Source organism: Haemorhous mexicanus, chromosome Z (genome assembly GCF_027477595.1).
Source record: "Haemorhous mexicanus isolate bHaeMex1 chromosome Z, bHaeMex1.pri, whole genome shotgun sequence".
NCBI lineage: Eukaryota > Metazoa > Chordata > Aves > Passeriformes > Fringillidae > Haemorhous > Haemorhous mexicanus.
The window spans coordinates 65,770,493-65,785,828 of record NC_082381.1 but is presented as its reverse complement, the minus strand read 5'-3'; the positions used below and the strand labels follow the sequence as shown (position 1 = coordinate 65,785,828).

Genomic DNA, 15,336 nt, shown 5'->3' with positions numbered 1-15,336 from the left:
TAGGAATAAAATGCTTGTTTATCCAGTGCACCTCTTGCATTTCTTAGCATAGGTTCAATTCTTTTACTAATTTCTTTTAAGTGTTCACAAGTGACAGCATGGTCATTGTAAACTTGAGTAGGAGATAGATGTAATTTGAAATAAGTAATTGTTTTGAATTCCTGTATTCCATTTTGACTCTTTCTTTGTAATAAGTTGTTTTGTTTTATTCATACTAACTAAGCTTTTAAAAAGCCAGCAGTGTTTATAGGATATATTCTCAGTTTTAAATTATCCGAATTAGTGTTATATGTATTTTTGTCAGTTTTCAAGCTAAAGCAAATCCAAATGAAAAAGAAATACAGCAAAATGTGTGTACTGAACTACTAGTAGTAAAAGACAAGGGTACTCTCTTTAGCATTACTGTTGGAAATCTGTGTCAGCCTTCACCTATGAACCTAAAACGGTATTTTTAACCATTAGACTGAGACAATTCTGGTAGTTATAAACTGATAGTGTCAATCTCTCTTGTCTCTAATATGAAACAGTAACCTACAAAGTCTCTCTGTGTGGTCTGTAAGTATTACCTCTTTGTTCTAAAACTTCAAGTCTATTGTCCTCTGTAAGCTGACCTTAACTGTAGTTGAGAGTTCTGCATTCTGATAAAAGGACTTTGCACTTTTCCAGTGGGAAAACCTCACAGCTTCTGTGGCCTTAATGAATACCTGCTCAGGACAGGTCTGGGAATAACCACTGCCTTCTGCTGAGCTTTGAACACCCATTTTAGTATCAACTCTCCACAGTTTTTAGTTACAGATAGGTTACTGATGCATCACATTATTAAGAAGAAAGTTTAGTATAACAACAGATTAAAAGAAAGAACTTTTGTTTTTATGATACAGCAAATTGTTTTAGATGTAAAGTGTATTTAGCTCTATCAAATAATCGGATTTTGTTCCCTGGAATGAGTTGCATCCTTGGTGGGACCAGCAGGTACCAGTATGTGGATGAGGCTGGAGACAATAAATGCAACTTCACGTTTATTCTCATTCGTAATTCATAAAATCCCCTCAGAGCCTGAGACTTGTTTAGCATAATAGCAAGACTATCTTTTGAGCTGTTTTCTTTCAATTGTAGTGTTGAGCGCATACTAATAAACCACATGTCAACCAAATACAGGGAGAAAAATGTAACATATGAATATCATTGTATTTAATATTTCTCAAAAAGTACCGTTTCAATAAACCGCACTTCTATTTAATTGCTTACTTTAAGTCATTGGGGAAATTATAGAGGTTGAAATGCAGATCCCTAGTGCTCAGATAGAATATGACATTAATTTGCTGCCAGAAGGCTATACTGCATGCATGCTAACTGCATACATATCAGCTGCTTCATATAAAGTACCATCATTTTAGTTATTTGACTTAACATGTACTCTGACACAAAACAAATCTTAATTAAAGCAATTAGAAGAGAAAGAACACTAATCTTAGGCACACAATTATATGTCCTTGTAAGACATGGTCAGCTTTTGATCTTTTCTTGCAGTTAAGAGTAACCTGCTGACAGAAATTTAACTGGAGCTCCAATATATATTTCCTCCCATTATTTTGAAAGAAAATACCGAGGCAGAAGGTTTCAGCAATCCTTGAGGTGTTAGAATGTTGATAATGTATTTAATTTGCTCGTAAAAACAAAGCTGTTCTGTAGTCATAGCATGATGATCTTTTATGCCTGAATAAAGACATGTTTCTTATGAAGGCAAAAAATTGTGTGAGAACATAGCAGGATATAAATGATGCATTCCTTCAATTATGTAACTGTTAAGGAAGTGCTAAACAACATGCATAAATTATTGGGGGGGAGGAGTGTGTTCATGAAACTCTCAGTATAAAATTTTCTGTGACAGTTAATTTTGCCATATTGAGAGAGAAGTTTGAATTCCAGTAATGCCCAGGGAACTTGGCCCAGTTCTTTACTTCGACCAGGCCAGTGTTGATAGAATCCCAAAAGATCTTGCTGGGCATATGTTTTACTTTGTGTTGTTTCCTGTTACTTCTGAGTTAATTGCAAGTTCTCTGTTAATTTATTTGGAAGCTAAATCTGTAAGAAAAAAAAATTATGCTTACATTGCACTGTGTCTTCAGGGCTGGGAGCTAAGATTTATGTCTGCAATAGAAACAGCAAGTGTTTTCTCTGTTCTAATAACCTTAACCCAATTCTATTTTAAATAAGATACCATTTCTGTGGGTTTACTTTTTTGTTGTTGTTGTTTTGTTTGTTTTTGCTGAATAGAAATAATTTGAAATTGTTGATAATTGCTAGTATTAATTCTGATTCTCACTTGTGGTCTAACTGTATACCTAATACTGACCTTCTGGATTATATTTTGTTTTCTAGCTGGTAGCTGGGAGTGTGGTGATGGCATTTGAGGAAGTGTGTCCAGATAGAATAGATCTGATTCACAAGAACTACCGAAAGCTCTGTAACTTGCTGGTTGATGTGGAAGAGTGGGGTCAAGTTGTTATAATCCACATGTTAACTCGGTATGCGCGTACTCAGTTTTTAAGTCCATGGAAGGTAAGTTTGCAACTTCTTAAATTACTGTTGTGAGCCTGCATTCTGAGTTATTTCCATTGTTGGATGTACTTAGTCTTTTAAGATGCATTTCTATGGAGACCTTAGTAAAAGCAGAGATCAATTACATAAGTCAGCTCTCTAAAATTTCACTAACACAAGGCATCTGCCTTTCTTCAGAGCCTGAGAATTCTCCTTCCAGAGTATAACCTTTTCTTATTCACCCATGGTACATCCCATGGGTAGCAGAGAGATTCCTTTTTCTGTGGGTCTTTGAGCCATGTTGCTTTCTGCTTTAGACAATTTTACTTGAGTCAAAATCAGAAATGTTTGCCATTCTGTCCTGAAACTGGGTGGACTCTACTTATATTGCAGATACCCAGTATCACTGCATAACAAACATTACACTACTTGTTTAGGCTTTGTTAATGTGCTGAGGCACTGTGTGAAGATTTAAACGTATGTATTAAAAATGTGAAATGTAAAAAATGAGGTGGTTATTTTCATTTATATTGTGTAAATATGAGTATTCTTCAAAAAATTTATAAAAACAGGTTGTTCAAGACACAAATTCTGTCACTTCTTACGGTAAAAAGGGCACAGCTCCAGAAATGTGTGCTTTAACGTTGTTTCAATAGCATCTAACTCTGAAACATTTTAAATTAAAAGATTACTTCTGGAAAGAACTGTTTAAAATTTCTCTACAAGTCTGGTTGTTTGTGTTTATTAAAGGCTTGGGGATGTTACTACTGTTAAGTTTTACCATTTAATTGGAAACTCATCCATGTTTAAAAATGTACATTTTAGTGCAGATTATTGTCATTTATAAGTAGCACATTAACAATTTTTTTAAGATTCCCTTTTTCAGCATTGGAATAGGGAATGACACCAACTATCACTATCACTGAGTTCTTTTAAACTGTTTTAATATCCTTTGCCTGGGAAAAAAATGGAAATGCGGCACCATTCTGTGTTAAAATATGTTTAATTTATTGTGTGAAAATAATTACATGGAGATATATTTGGATAAACAGTTCAGTCTGATTTAGTTTATGATTATATTAACTTCTTAAAAAACAGGGATTATAATGAATATAGCAAAAATGTCTGAAGTAGAATCATTTGTATGGGCTACTAGTTAGATTCTGAAACACCCTTTTTCCTTTCTTATGGAAAGTAAATTGGTTGTAAGAACATATCTTCCCATAATATTGTTTAAAATAAGGAAAGTATTTTTAGAAAATAGACATTTAAGTTATATGTTTTCCTAATGTTACATGGGAGAAGGCAACTTGCATTCTCCTCTCTGACATTTAAAGAGAATCAAAATTGATAATCTGCTTTACCTTAAGCTACAGTCCCACAATATGTTTCAACCAGTTTTAGTCTGTAATTGGACAAAAGGAAAGTTGAAGAGGAGAATGACCTCCTGTCTTTGACTGAGAGGTTGGAGTTCTTGATGGGATTTGGGTTTTTTAAATCTTTTTTCACTGAAACTGGATGGATGACATTTGCTGCTATGGCTTCTGCTCTAGTAACGTGAAAGATTTGTGTGAAAATACTGCCTGTGCCAACCGTAAATTAGTCATCAGTAGTATAGTATTAATAACACTTTGTTTTTACTTTCAAGATCTTCAGTGTTAAATTTAGTTTGTCTACCTACTCAGCAATTTAATTAGCAGATTTTTTTGTGCTGCTAGTTGAAATGCATGCCTTTGTCAATACGTTCTTAAATGAACTCATCATACTACAGGCCATCTTGTGCAGTAGAAGAGATTTTTAATTTAGTTTATTTGCATCATTATGGATCAGTATTTAGGCTGTTTATATGTAAATGTACGATTTGAGGAACAATTAAGTGTTGACAAAGTAGATTGCAGTCATATCAATTGCAGTGCATTTTCCATAATTTTTCTAACTGACATCTTTGATGATAAATAGTGGATGCCAAGTCAAAGCCGATTATACAGTGCACTAGGAATTCATGGCGCTGTCAGGGAGAAGACCGATTGACTTTAAATTTACATATTAATGAGAAGATTTGTTAAGAGGGTGCTTGACTATAGAAAATAACAGCATATTTATAGGGCACGACACTTTATAAATAAAGCTGATGCAGGAAAATGGAAATTAAACCTATCAGATTAATAAATTCAAGGCTGCTAAAATGCATATTTGCATTTTTATTCAGTAAAATTTTCCCTTACTTTTTGAGGAGCATATGTTGCTTTTGTTTCACTTAAGCTAATTCCTAACAAGTAATGGTGTAATGTTTGGAACTGATTTCTTGAGCATTTAGAAATTTAAAAAATTTTTTTGAATCCTTACCAGTTATGGAGAAAGATCTTTTTTTAAGTAATATGTTTAAAATTTTTGCAATTACCCATTAACCAAGAATACTTAGATTTTTATTCTTATTTCTAGCTTTTTCGAAGAGTATTATTTTTAATTCTAACTGTGAATGAAGTAAGGAAGAATGTCCTTGGTTTATCCTATTTGTCTTAAAATACTTGGGGGTGCCTTTTGGGTAGTTACATGCAAATAGCAGTTTCAGAATAACCTTTTTTCTATATGAACTGTATGTATTCTGTTTTAGCATGTGTTAGCCTTACTGAGAGAAGATGCTCATATTCTGGAGTAAAAATACCTGCTTGGGACTAAAACCAGCTAAGAACAATTCCAGGTTTTCTGGGAAGTAAAATACTTGATAGCAGATAAAACTGTGATGCATTTCAGCTTAAATGTTTTGTCCTATCCTTGTTGCAGAAGTTGTTGGGACTGCCAAGCTCATTGTAAATACCTTCTGAACCATAACAGCTTGCAGTCTAATAAATAAAGATGGGTAAAATAATGTTTTTGGTAGTTTTCATGAATACATTGAGTTGCAGTCTAGCAGTTCAGGAACTGTTTTTCAAGCTGTTCAGCCATCCCTGTTTCTGCAAGGAGTTGAGGATTGCAGGAAGTAGGAGCTACTTCAGCTGTCCTGGTATACAGAGTTACGACCAAACTTGTGTGACATTTGGGAGGACAACTCCTGAAAACTGGTGACTTGATCAGAAGTTTCAACAGTCTTTCTATAGTGCGAGATGGAGCTAGGAGCTGCAGTCTTGCAAAGCAAGTGTGCCTCTCAGGGCCATTCAGCTTCATTTCAGACAATTGAAGATTACATAAATAAACTTTCTTGGTGTTCAGTAAGGACTGGAAAAGAATGGTGAATTCAGATTGATCATGAGCTTCAGTCATTATGAAGTTCCTGATAAGTAATATAGTTATATTACATATACATATTACAGATATGTACAGACTAATACAGTTACAGGAATCATGTCTCAGGCTTACATTTTAGGATTATTTATTGAAGTATTGCTCAGCTTCAAGTGCTCAGAATTTGATATAATTGTTGGGCTGGGAGGGATGGAAGGGGAAATTAAGCATGAAGAAAACAATCTGAAAGAATAAGGACTTGTATGAGAAAAACATGAAGTGTTTGAATGTCTATGTATCTAAAAGCATGAATCATGGAAAGTAGCCCAGCTCTCAGTAATTACAGGAAGAAACAGATTGAAAATATTTATTTTGCTTGATTGTTCTGACAAAATATTGAGGTCCCTTCTGACCTCAGCTGTTCTGTGATCTCTTTTTCTCTTGTTAAATGTTTTATGTTTCCTGCTTTTGCAGTACTTTCTCATATCTTTTAGTTATGAGTTCTTAGTGTATGCCATAAAGGTCATGGTTTTGTGTGATGGAATTCAGTGTCTAATGGCTGCTTCAGACAGCTGAGCAGTATCTAAAACTGCTTTAGATGTTTTATTTTTTTCTTGTTCTCTATGTTGGGCTTTGCATTGAGGGAACTGTAATTGTGAAGGATAAAGCTTCGAGCACAGCACGCAGAAAATAGTGTCTATCCTTTACTTTTGTAGAATTTGTTAGCAGTAATGAGCATCCTGAATCAGTTCTGCTGGTTTACTGCAGAGCTTAATAAAACTTCTAAATTCTCTGCTTAGAAGCTGACAACAGAAGTGAGGGTTGTATTTAGGGTAATAGCCTCCAGCTTACTAGGTTACCTAGATAAAGCAGTAAAAATGAAACACGTTAAAATACTTTAAAAGTATTTTGTATGTTTATAATAATTTAATAATTAATCAGCCTGAATATGCCTTTTCCTTCTTTTGTTTTCCAACTCAGTAGGGGATATACAAGTTTTATTATGCTCTTCTGCAGAAGGGAGGCATAGATGCATATTTAAGAAATACTCAGAATAGTATTCAATCTTTAAGGATAAAATTAACCGTTATATGGTATGTATTCCTTATTTAACATGTCATCTCAGTGAAGTTTCTTTGTAAATATACCAGGTGATATTCTTGCTGGGTTTTAAATTTTATTTTATTTTTTCCCCTGCCCTAAAAGGGAAGAATTCTCCTAAAAGGGAGACCAGAGAATTCTCTTGACCCTAAACTGGCTGCTAAGAGCAAAACATTAAATTAGGAAAACTAGTTTACAGTGAAGTTGTCTTATGCTGCTTATTTCTTCCTTTTTTAATATATCCATCAGAATCTTCAGTGTGAATTGGGGCAGTCTGGATTCAGTTACTGTTTCCCTTTTTATCAGAGTGCAGTACTCTCTGACCAGGTTCTTTTAGATATGCGCCAGGTGGGTGCATGTTTAATATTAGATTCACTTATTTGAAGATATTTAGTGAAGTGTTTGGGGCATAAAATAAACTAGCTAGCTGTTTTACTATCACATCACTTTTATTTTTTTCTGTTGTGTGTCCTACTTAGTAAGATACACAATAAGTAAGATGAGAATAACTTAGTGCATAGATTTTTAACAAAAAAAACTACCTCAAGCTGATTGTGGAAAGTTTGGATAAAAAAGCTTTTCAGCAGAAGAAAAGCTGACAAGAGGGTTAAACTTTGAGCACGTTAATTTCCTGATTTGTTTTGCTTTGTGGCTGCTCAGCACTTACTGTTGGTGTAACAGGAGTACAATCTGCAGATAAAAATGCCATTTGTCTTTGCAGCAGAATGTGTTGCTGTGGTTTCTATTAGTACCATGACAGAGTTGCAGGAACAGCAGCAGTGAGTAGAATCTCTGTAGGCAGTTTCTCTAGGACACGTGTATCAACTCAAACTAAGAAAGGAACCCTTTGTTTTCCCACAAACTTGACCAGCAAAGTTTCCATGTTTCCATACAGTTCCATGTAGTCTCATCTTCTTGACTCAGGCTGAGTTTCTTTTTGTTATGTATGTATATAGGGTAAGAGGCATTCTAGCCATCTGTTGCAAATAAGTTGTTAAAATTGTTTTTTATCTCTGTCTAGGTAATTTTCTCTGACTTAGGGAGATGAAAATTAATCAGAAGGAAACAAATATTTTTTTATAGAAATCTAAGTATCAACTGTGTAAATGCTAATAATTTTTAATTTAAATATTAGATGTGGCAGATCCCCATCATCTAATGAGCCACTAAAGTTTCAAGTTTTAATTCTGGCCCTTTGAATGCTACTCGGTCATAGAAAATTATGTAAACTGTATGAAACGAACACTGTGTTAGATTATTTTGACGCCTTCTTGGTTGTCAGAGTACTCATGAATTTTGTTCTGGGCATCTGTCAGTAGAATATTACCTCTCTGTCTAGTAACTTTTGTTAACTGTTAATTCCTTTTCATAATTGTACCAGGATTTTCTCTGGATAATTAGAAGAATTTTAAAATAAACTTGTTTAGCTATTTGCAAAAATAAACCTTTATCTGCTGTGTGAGGAACATATGTTGAGATCAGACCTCTGCTCTGAGAAAGCTTTAGGCTCCTGAGTCTGAGCCTGTACATTTCTTCTGTTTGTAATATCAGGTAGAATTCTTGGCTGGTTATGGCAGCTCTCTGAAGGATCATAGGGTATAGTAAATGTGAAGAAAATTCAATTTGGATCATTCTTCTCTTTGATAGTATACGCCCAAGTTTGTTGCACTTTATGGTTGGGAAAGTGCCAGTACCATGTACCAAGAAGAGTGGGGGTAACTGAGGCTTGAATTATAACAACATATCTGTTTACCAGAAGAATAAATATGCCACCAGTTGTTACTGTGAGAATACCACTCAGGTAAATCAGCAGATGTTTTAAGATTCTTTCAGCTTCTTTGCTTATTTAGGCATTGCATACTTACTTACTTACAGTGGAGGGGAAAAAATTCTGTAATGCAGGATTTAATGGCTATTGATGATGTTTAGATGAGTATGTCAGACTCTTTTTTAAGGGTAGCAAACTGCCACCTTTCAAACTGCCAATCTAAGTACAAGTATAGTTGTCATTCTTCAACAATTTAGGGTAATTTTGTGTTTTAAAATTTTGACTCTCCTAATTAACATATTGAGCTATGGCTGTAGTCCTGATATCATTTAATATTGGATAAACATTTTAGTAGCTGTAAACAGTCCTAAAGCTACATGAAAATGAAAGTAAATGTATGACTATGTTTCCATGTATGGGAAATGTTCTCACTGAATTTATCTTTTAAAATCATGTAATTTTTTTCTGAGAGGAAAGGTGGTTGAGTTGCTTTAAGATGTATACATGGTTTGGTGTAAGTGGGTGTGTACTCAGAACAGTAGAAAAGGAGGAATGCTGTCCTGGCTAACAGCTGGCCTGGAGGCCTCACGGTCATAGATAACCCTAATTAGAACTGGACCAGTCTCGGACATTAGGGACACAGACAGCTATTGGCCAGTTAGCCAGGTGGCAACCAAATTCAGCCAGTCAGGACCAGCCGCGTGGGCTTTTAAGGTCTATGGAAAGGGAACTGTGCTCTGTAAAATCTGCTGTTGCTACATGAACCTTGAGTGTCGTGTCATGTGCCCGTCACGACTGCGAGAGCGCTGGTGGCAGTGGCAGTTCTGTACAGGAACTCCACCATGAGTTATGTGCAGTTCTCAAGGTCTGGGATCATCCCTGTCCCTGCATACCCTGTCTATAAGTCATGAGAGGTGGTGACTACTAATTCTAGAGCATGTAGTACCCTTCTCCTGGTTGCAGTCCCAAACTAACTAGGAATTAACTGGTTTTCTTCAGGGTTCACTTACTTTGCAACCCTGTGGAAGAATATTTTTGCTTGGCAGTTGGTTCACATTTGCTTGCTATCTTGATGTCTTGTGCTGCCTTTTCAGATACTTAAATTGATACTAAATTTTAACCCAAAAAACAGGTCAAACATTTAACCAAACATCTGAAAGCAAATTCCAAATTCCAGTGTAATTTTTGTATTTGAGAGTAAAAAGAGGTGAACTTTTAGCTAGAAGCAAATGGTATCCTTTTTCTTCTCTTCACCTTTCCTCCTTCTTAATTTTATTCTGCAATGTTTAATTTATCCCTTCCTGTTCTTTCTTGTACTTTCTTTCTCTTTTTTTTTTATGCTCTAAATATTTTTCTATTTTTTGCTTTGCATCTGTTAGTCTTTCCATTGTCATTGTGCCTTTTACCCAAACAATTGAAAGGAAGGCTTTTTTCTTGGTAAGACTAAGGTGTTTTATATCTCACTTCTGTTTTGAGTATGAAACTGTTTTGAATAAATGACAGTGATCTAAAAATCATAATGGATTGTTTTAGTTCTATCTGCAAGGGTCACAAGACTTTTACAACAGCGATTGCACATTTGAGGTTGCTGAAGAAAAATGTTCATTACTGCAGCATATTTAAGTCTCAGCCCCCTTTTTTAGACACCAGTCCTAGACTTAATTGCTGCTTCTTAGAGAAATGAGAATGAGCACTCCTTCAGTTTGCTATGAAATTACTTAGCAGAGATGTTACTGTAGTTGTGATATACTGGCAAAAAAATTAATGTTCAGTGGTCCTCAGACCCCTACTTCCATGCATGTGATGCTCTTGTCTCAGAGGTGTACTATAAAATTCTCATGAATATGGATTTTTCTTAAGGATGTTTATGGTTGGAGGTTTTTTTTAGTTTTCATTAAGCTTTTATTTCATTACCTTTTCAAGTTTATATTTAGTTATGTTATTAGCTAAGCGAATTTTTAAAAGCCTCTGCAAGGCTGAGTTGAAGGATTTGAAGAGTTTTTCAGGTAATAAATGTGTTTACATACTCATATTGTTTTGGAAAATTGTAGGGCTTTCTTTAGAATGAAATAAACATGTACATCTGAATGGGATTATACAGGGTATTGTATAGGTGATAATATTATTAGTAAACTACAGATAAAACCTGATTTATGTATTGTTGATCATGTAGCTTTTATATATGCTGAAGGAAGCTAAGAATTATGTAAATGAAAATACTTTAATGTTAAATTTCTCCTGCCTTAGTTGGATTCTCAAGACTGAGTAAGTGTCTTAGTTCCTTTGTGTAGCTTAAGTATCAAAGCTCACTAGTTTTAAAAATCAGAAGTTTTTTATAGCGAGAGCTTTTTTGAATTGCAAATGAAATTTTCTCAAACTAGTAGAATTTTATTGTGTGTTCCTTAGCTGCAATAAAATTTAGCTTTTCTTAAGAAATAAAAAAAATGTTTTGCTGGGTATGAAACATGGAACTCCAGAGGTTAATATCACAAGGTAAGCTGACTTGAAATACAAGTCCTTTTACTGAAAAATGCCTCGAAGTTTCCCTGGGAATTTCCATTAATACTTCAATTTTTATTAACTGAAAGCATGTTTATCTCTTTGTATAACTCAACTCTTAAAATCCACAAATGTGTGGAATCCACAAAAATGTGCAAATCTCTTATCAAAACTTCAAAACTAAAGTTTCCATTGTAATTTACTGGAATTATGTTTTATCTTCTATGTAATTATGTTATTGTATTACATTTTCAGTACAATTCCGTTACAGTCATTTGAATAGAGTCGTAATCTGAAAAGTGGTCCTTGAAAGAGGGTAGTGTATAAGTTCAAGTCTGTTTCAGTGGCTTCAGATCTGCATAATTCTACAAGTCCAACCAAACCCTTAGATTTTACTTCTGACCTCTTTATCCAAATGGTAATGAATAGACTGTGGTTATAGTTGAAGTAAAAATTATAATGTATAAGGAAATCGGAGTAATAGAACTGTGATCTTGCAGTCTATTGATTCTTCATTCCATTGTTTACCTAAGTGAAAATGCTTTTAGACTTGCATAGGAGCAATAGGTCTAGTCTTTTCAAGACTGACAGAATGCAATGTCAGGTAATGTGATAATTTTGTATTGATACTTTGTATATATAATATAGACTGTGTGTTATATTATTTATAATGTGCACTTCTTAATCATTGCATTCTGGAGGTCCTATGACTGCCTATTTGTTCAGGAAGCCTTCTTACAAATTCTTCTTCGATAAAAGACATGTCATATGCCAGACCACTAGTTCATTACCTGAATATTTTTATATTCTGTGAGGTAGAAGGCATAAATTAAGTTTCTAAAATTCTTATTCACTTTTAAGTACCTTTGTTGCTGAAAGCTGTAAATGTATTGTGTCCAAGACCACACAGAACACACTGTTCCGGTCTACAGAAAGCAAAGACACCAGCTTTCTGTCCATTCAGGAATAGGCACGGTTTGTAATAATTTCTGTTTGTAACATGCATCGTGGTTCTGTGACCCAGTTTCTTATTTGTCTTGTAATCCCCAGCCTGTTCCTTTCCAATGGTTCTTAACACATGAGCATCACGAGTTTGGTAGGTGTTAAAAATTGTTTTCTTTCAATGTAACAAGAAAATGTTTCAGTAATTATTTTTAAACAGGAAAATATTTTTAGTATTACTGGATAATTTTGTCCTATGGAAGGCTAAGTATCTGAAAATTTTAACCTTTAGACAGACTAGGATATGATAATTCTGTAGTATGTCTGGGTGTCCAGTGTTGTTCAAAATGCTACAAAATGCCTTTCCTAGTCTTCAGTTTTTATAGATTTCCTGTAGGCTCCATACCTTCAGAGTCTTCCCGGATCCATGCAGATTTTTTTTTTCATGTTCAAGGAAGCATAAAATGGCACTAGAGGCTTACACTTCGGATTTGAAATACTTCCTTCCTTCTACAGGGACATCAGAGTCACTACTAGGTTCTATCAGTCTATTCACAGTAGCAGAAGTTTTTATCACACAACTGTATAAATTGCAGCTTACCTTAGAATGAGTGAGTATACTTTTTGCTGGCTGTTTAGTACTTGAAAGAAAACTATTACTTATGGAGCAGAGGATCTGGTCCCTTTATTCTTTATCTCTTCAACTTCTTTTAGCTTAATAAGCCAAACTTATCAAACTTTGCTTGTGCCTTCCAAAGCCTCTCTCCAGCCAGGCTGCAAATTATGTTCGTTACACTTTGTTGTCTGAAGCGTTTTTATCATGTGAGATTGTCCCTTTTTTTAAGACCTCTAACAATTTTTGTCAAGCTTTATCTCTGCTGACAAACCTGAATTGTATTCAAGGTTTTGCTGTTGTGGAGAAGATGAATACTTCTACTAGCTTGTGTCTGTTAACAGGTGTGATTGGTTGAAGTCCGCTCTTCTGTCAAAAACTTCTCACAGCTAATTACAGAGCAACAACATGTTTGTTCTGGTGTGCTGAAACTCATCTATAAAGCATGTGGAAGGATTTAGGTAGACATGTTCACATACAGCATCAAAATTTCAGATCTATCTTACGTAATGCATTAATGCTTTAAGAAGCAAACCATTCATAGATTATCCACTGTTTTCCCTTTTTGAGGAAACTGTTCTTCATACAGCAGTTGATTACTGATCTTGGTGGGCTAAAGTAGTTTGTGGTATTGCAGTCAGTCACCAAATAGTGATTAGTGCCAAAATTCTTCTTACTTTCAAAATATAGCTAATCCAAAACTCGCTTAAGAACAGTTCTTGGAAATACTAGAACAGTCTCTGGAAGATAATCTTGTTTGCCAAAGATTTTGCTACAGGCATCAAAAGAAAGCTGTGAGTATATTTCTGTATGAAACTGGGGAGAGAAACTGAAATTTGTAGCTTCAAATCATTTATACCTAACCAAGGAATGCAAATATTTGAATAGTTTTTTCAGTACAAGATAGAGGTAAGGCTGGCAAAGTGGGAAAATACTGTGTATTTATGCTTTGGATATCATTGAAGCTTTGTTTTAACTCACTGCATGGGTGTGTGAAGCTCTGTTTGGAGGTAATTGTAGTATTCACTTGATACTACAAATGTAGTATTTTACCCTAAATAGAAGTCACATTCTCAACTTTTATGCCATATTAAATGTAACTTGTAGCAAAATCGTAGTTAAATGTTAGCTCATTTACTTAGTGACTTTTAAAAAAGGCTAATGGAACTTTCTATCTGTCTGATTCTTCATTTAAGCTGTTAATACTTTATGAAGATGTCCCTGAATTGTATGTCTGGAATAACATAAAAAAGAATTATGCATGTTCTTCCACACTAAAATACTCACTTCTCTGCTCTGAATAAATCATAGTAGATGGGAATGCACGGAGTCTATTTGTAAATTGCAGTCTGGAATACTATGGTCTCAGTTTTTAATAATTTTATTCTCCCAGGGCTCTGAACTTTTTAGTCATTTTGCAATTTAGAAAAGCTGTTAACTGCACAATTAAGTCATGTGCTACTACAAACAGTTAAGTGTATTTAATGCAGTTTAACTAACAACTGCCACTCTTCTGTTCTCCCTCTACCACCTACTGCTTTTGGAAATCCAGTAGTTCTAGTGTCCTATGACCACAGGGTCAGAGAGATCATTTTACTGGTCTTGGTGAAAATAAAACATCCTTTCAAAAAAGCAAACAAAACAATAAATTTACGTTGGACTGATTAGTCTTAAATCAGCTGTGAAACTGCTTCTAAAGGGATTGAAATGACAACAGAAAGCATTGGAACATTTGAATCTACTCCCAGAATGCTCATGCTATCTCTCTGTTGTCAAAAAGGATTAGAGGATTGGTTTTATTTCTGATAAAGTTGCTAATATGTACTGGTTATCATCAGTTTGAGTTCTAATTAGACATCTGTGAAAGTAAAATTTGTATGTTGCCCATATTTAGCATTTCTTCAGGGATGTGTGGAGAAGCATATTCCACAGTCTAGTGTAGTGCACTATAGATAGTGAAGATTGGAGAATAAGTGCATAGGAAATCATCTGTCAGTTGTTGACTCAATAGTTAATTAATTAGTTAAAGAGTTAAATTAATAGTTGAAACAGGAAGACTTTCATCTTCCAGTGTAAGAGTCTTACTTTCAGTCTTCTGCTAGCAGGAAAAAGTATGTTAATAGTATTTATATCTCCATTATATCCTACTCATGCCTTCTTTTTCTGATTGAAATTCAAGATGTAGGCCTAGCATCAGTGTAATGCTACTCAGGTCGCTTTTCTTCTCCAGAACACTACAGCACTATTGTTGAGCATGGAGGTGCTTTCTAAGATCTCTGCGCAAAGCTTTCCCCTTATGTTAGAACCAAAAGGCTTTGCTCGTGCTTGCCCCCCTGAAGCTGGTTCTCTGCCACTTCAGAAAAGAATTACTGCTTGTCCCAATCTCTTTCTTTAGTACAGGCTTCAGTACTTGTACTGCAAGGTTTATCTGGGGACAGAGCACCAATTCAGCTAGATGTCTTAAGATGAGGTTTCACCTGGGTGGTGTGAAATTTTGGCAGTAATTTTTTGTGTCTGAGTTCAGTTTCAGATTTTCTGCCTAGTCTTGGAATGAGTGAAGAGAATCCTAGACTTGTGTTCTCTCTAGAAATAAGCTATGCAGTGATAGCAGAAATTATAAGAATAACCTAGTGCATCGCAAAACAGACTT

The 15,336-nt window shown here is 34.8% G+C and overlaps 1 protein-coding gene across 2 annotated transcripts in view; it reads left to right on the top strand.

Moving 5' to 3' along the window:
• AP3B1 (adaptor related protein complex 3 subunit beta 1) overlaps nt 1-15,336 on the top strand; it is a 155,869-nt gene that overhangs the window by 38,592 nt on the left and 101,941 nt on the right. For both annotated transcript variants that reach the window (XM_059836743.1, XM_059836742.1), the window contains exon 7: nt 2,383-2,562. In XM_059836743.1, the coding sequence (XP_059692726.1) occupies nt 2,383-2,562 (180 nt within the window). The remainder of the gene's footprint in view (nt 1-2,382; nt 2,563-15,336) is intronic.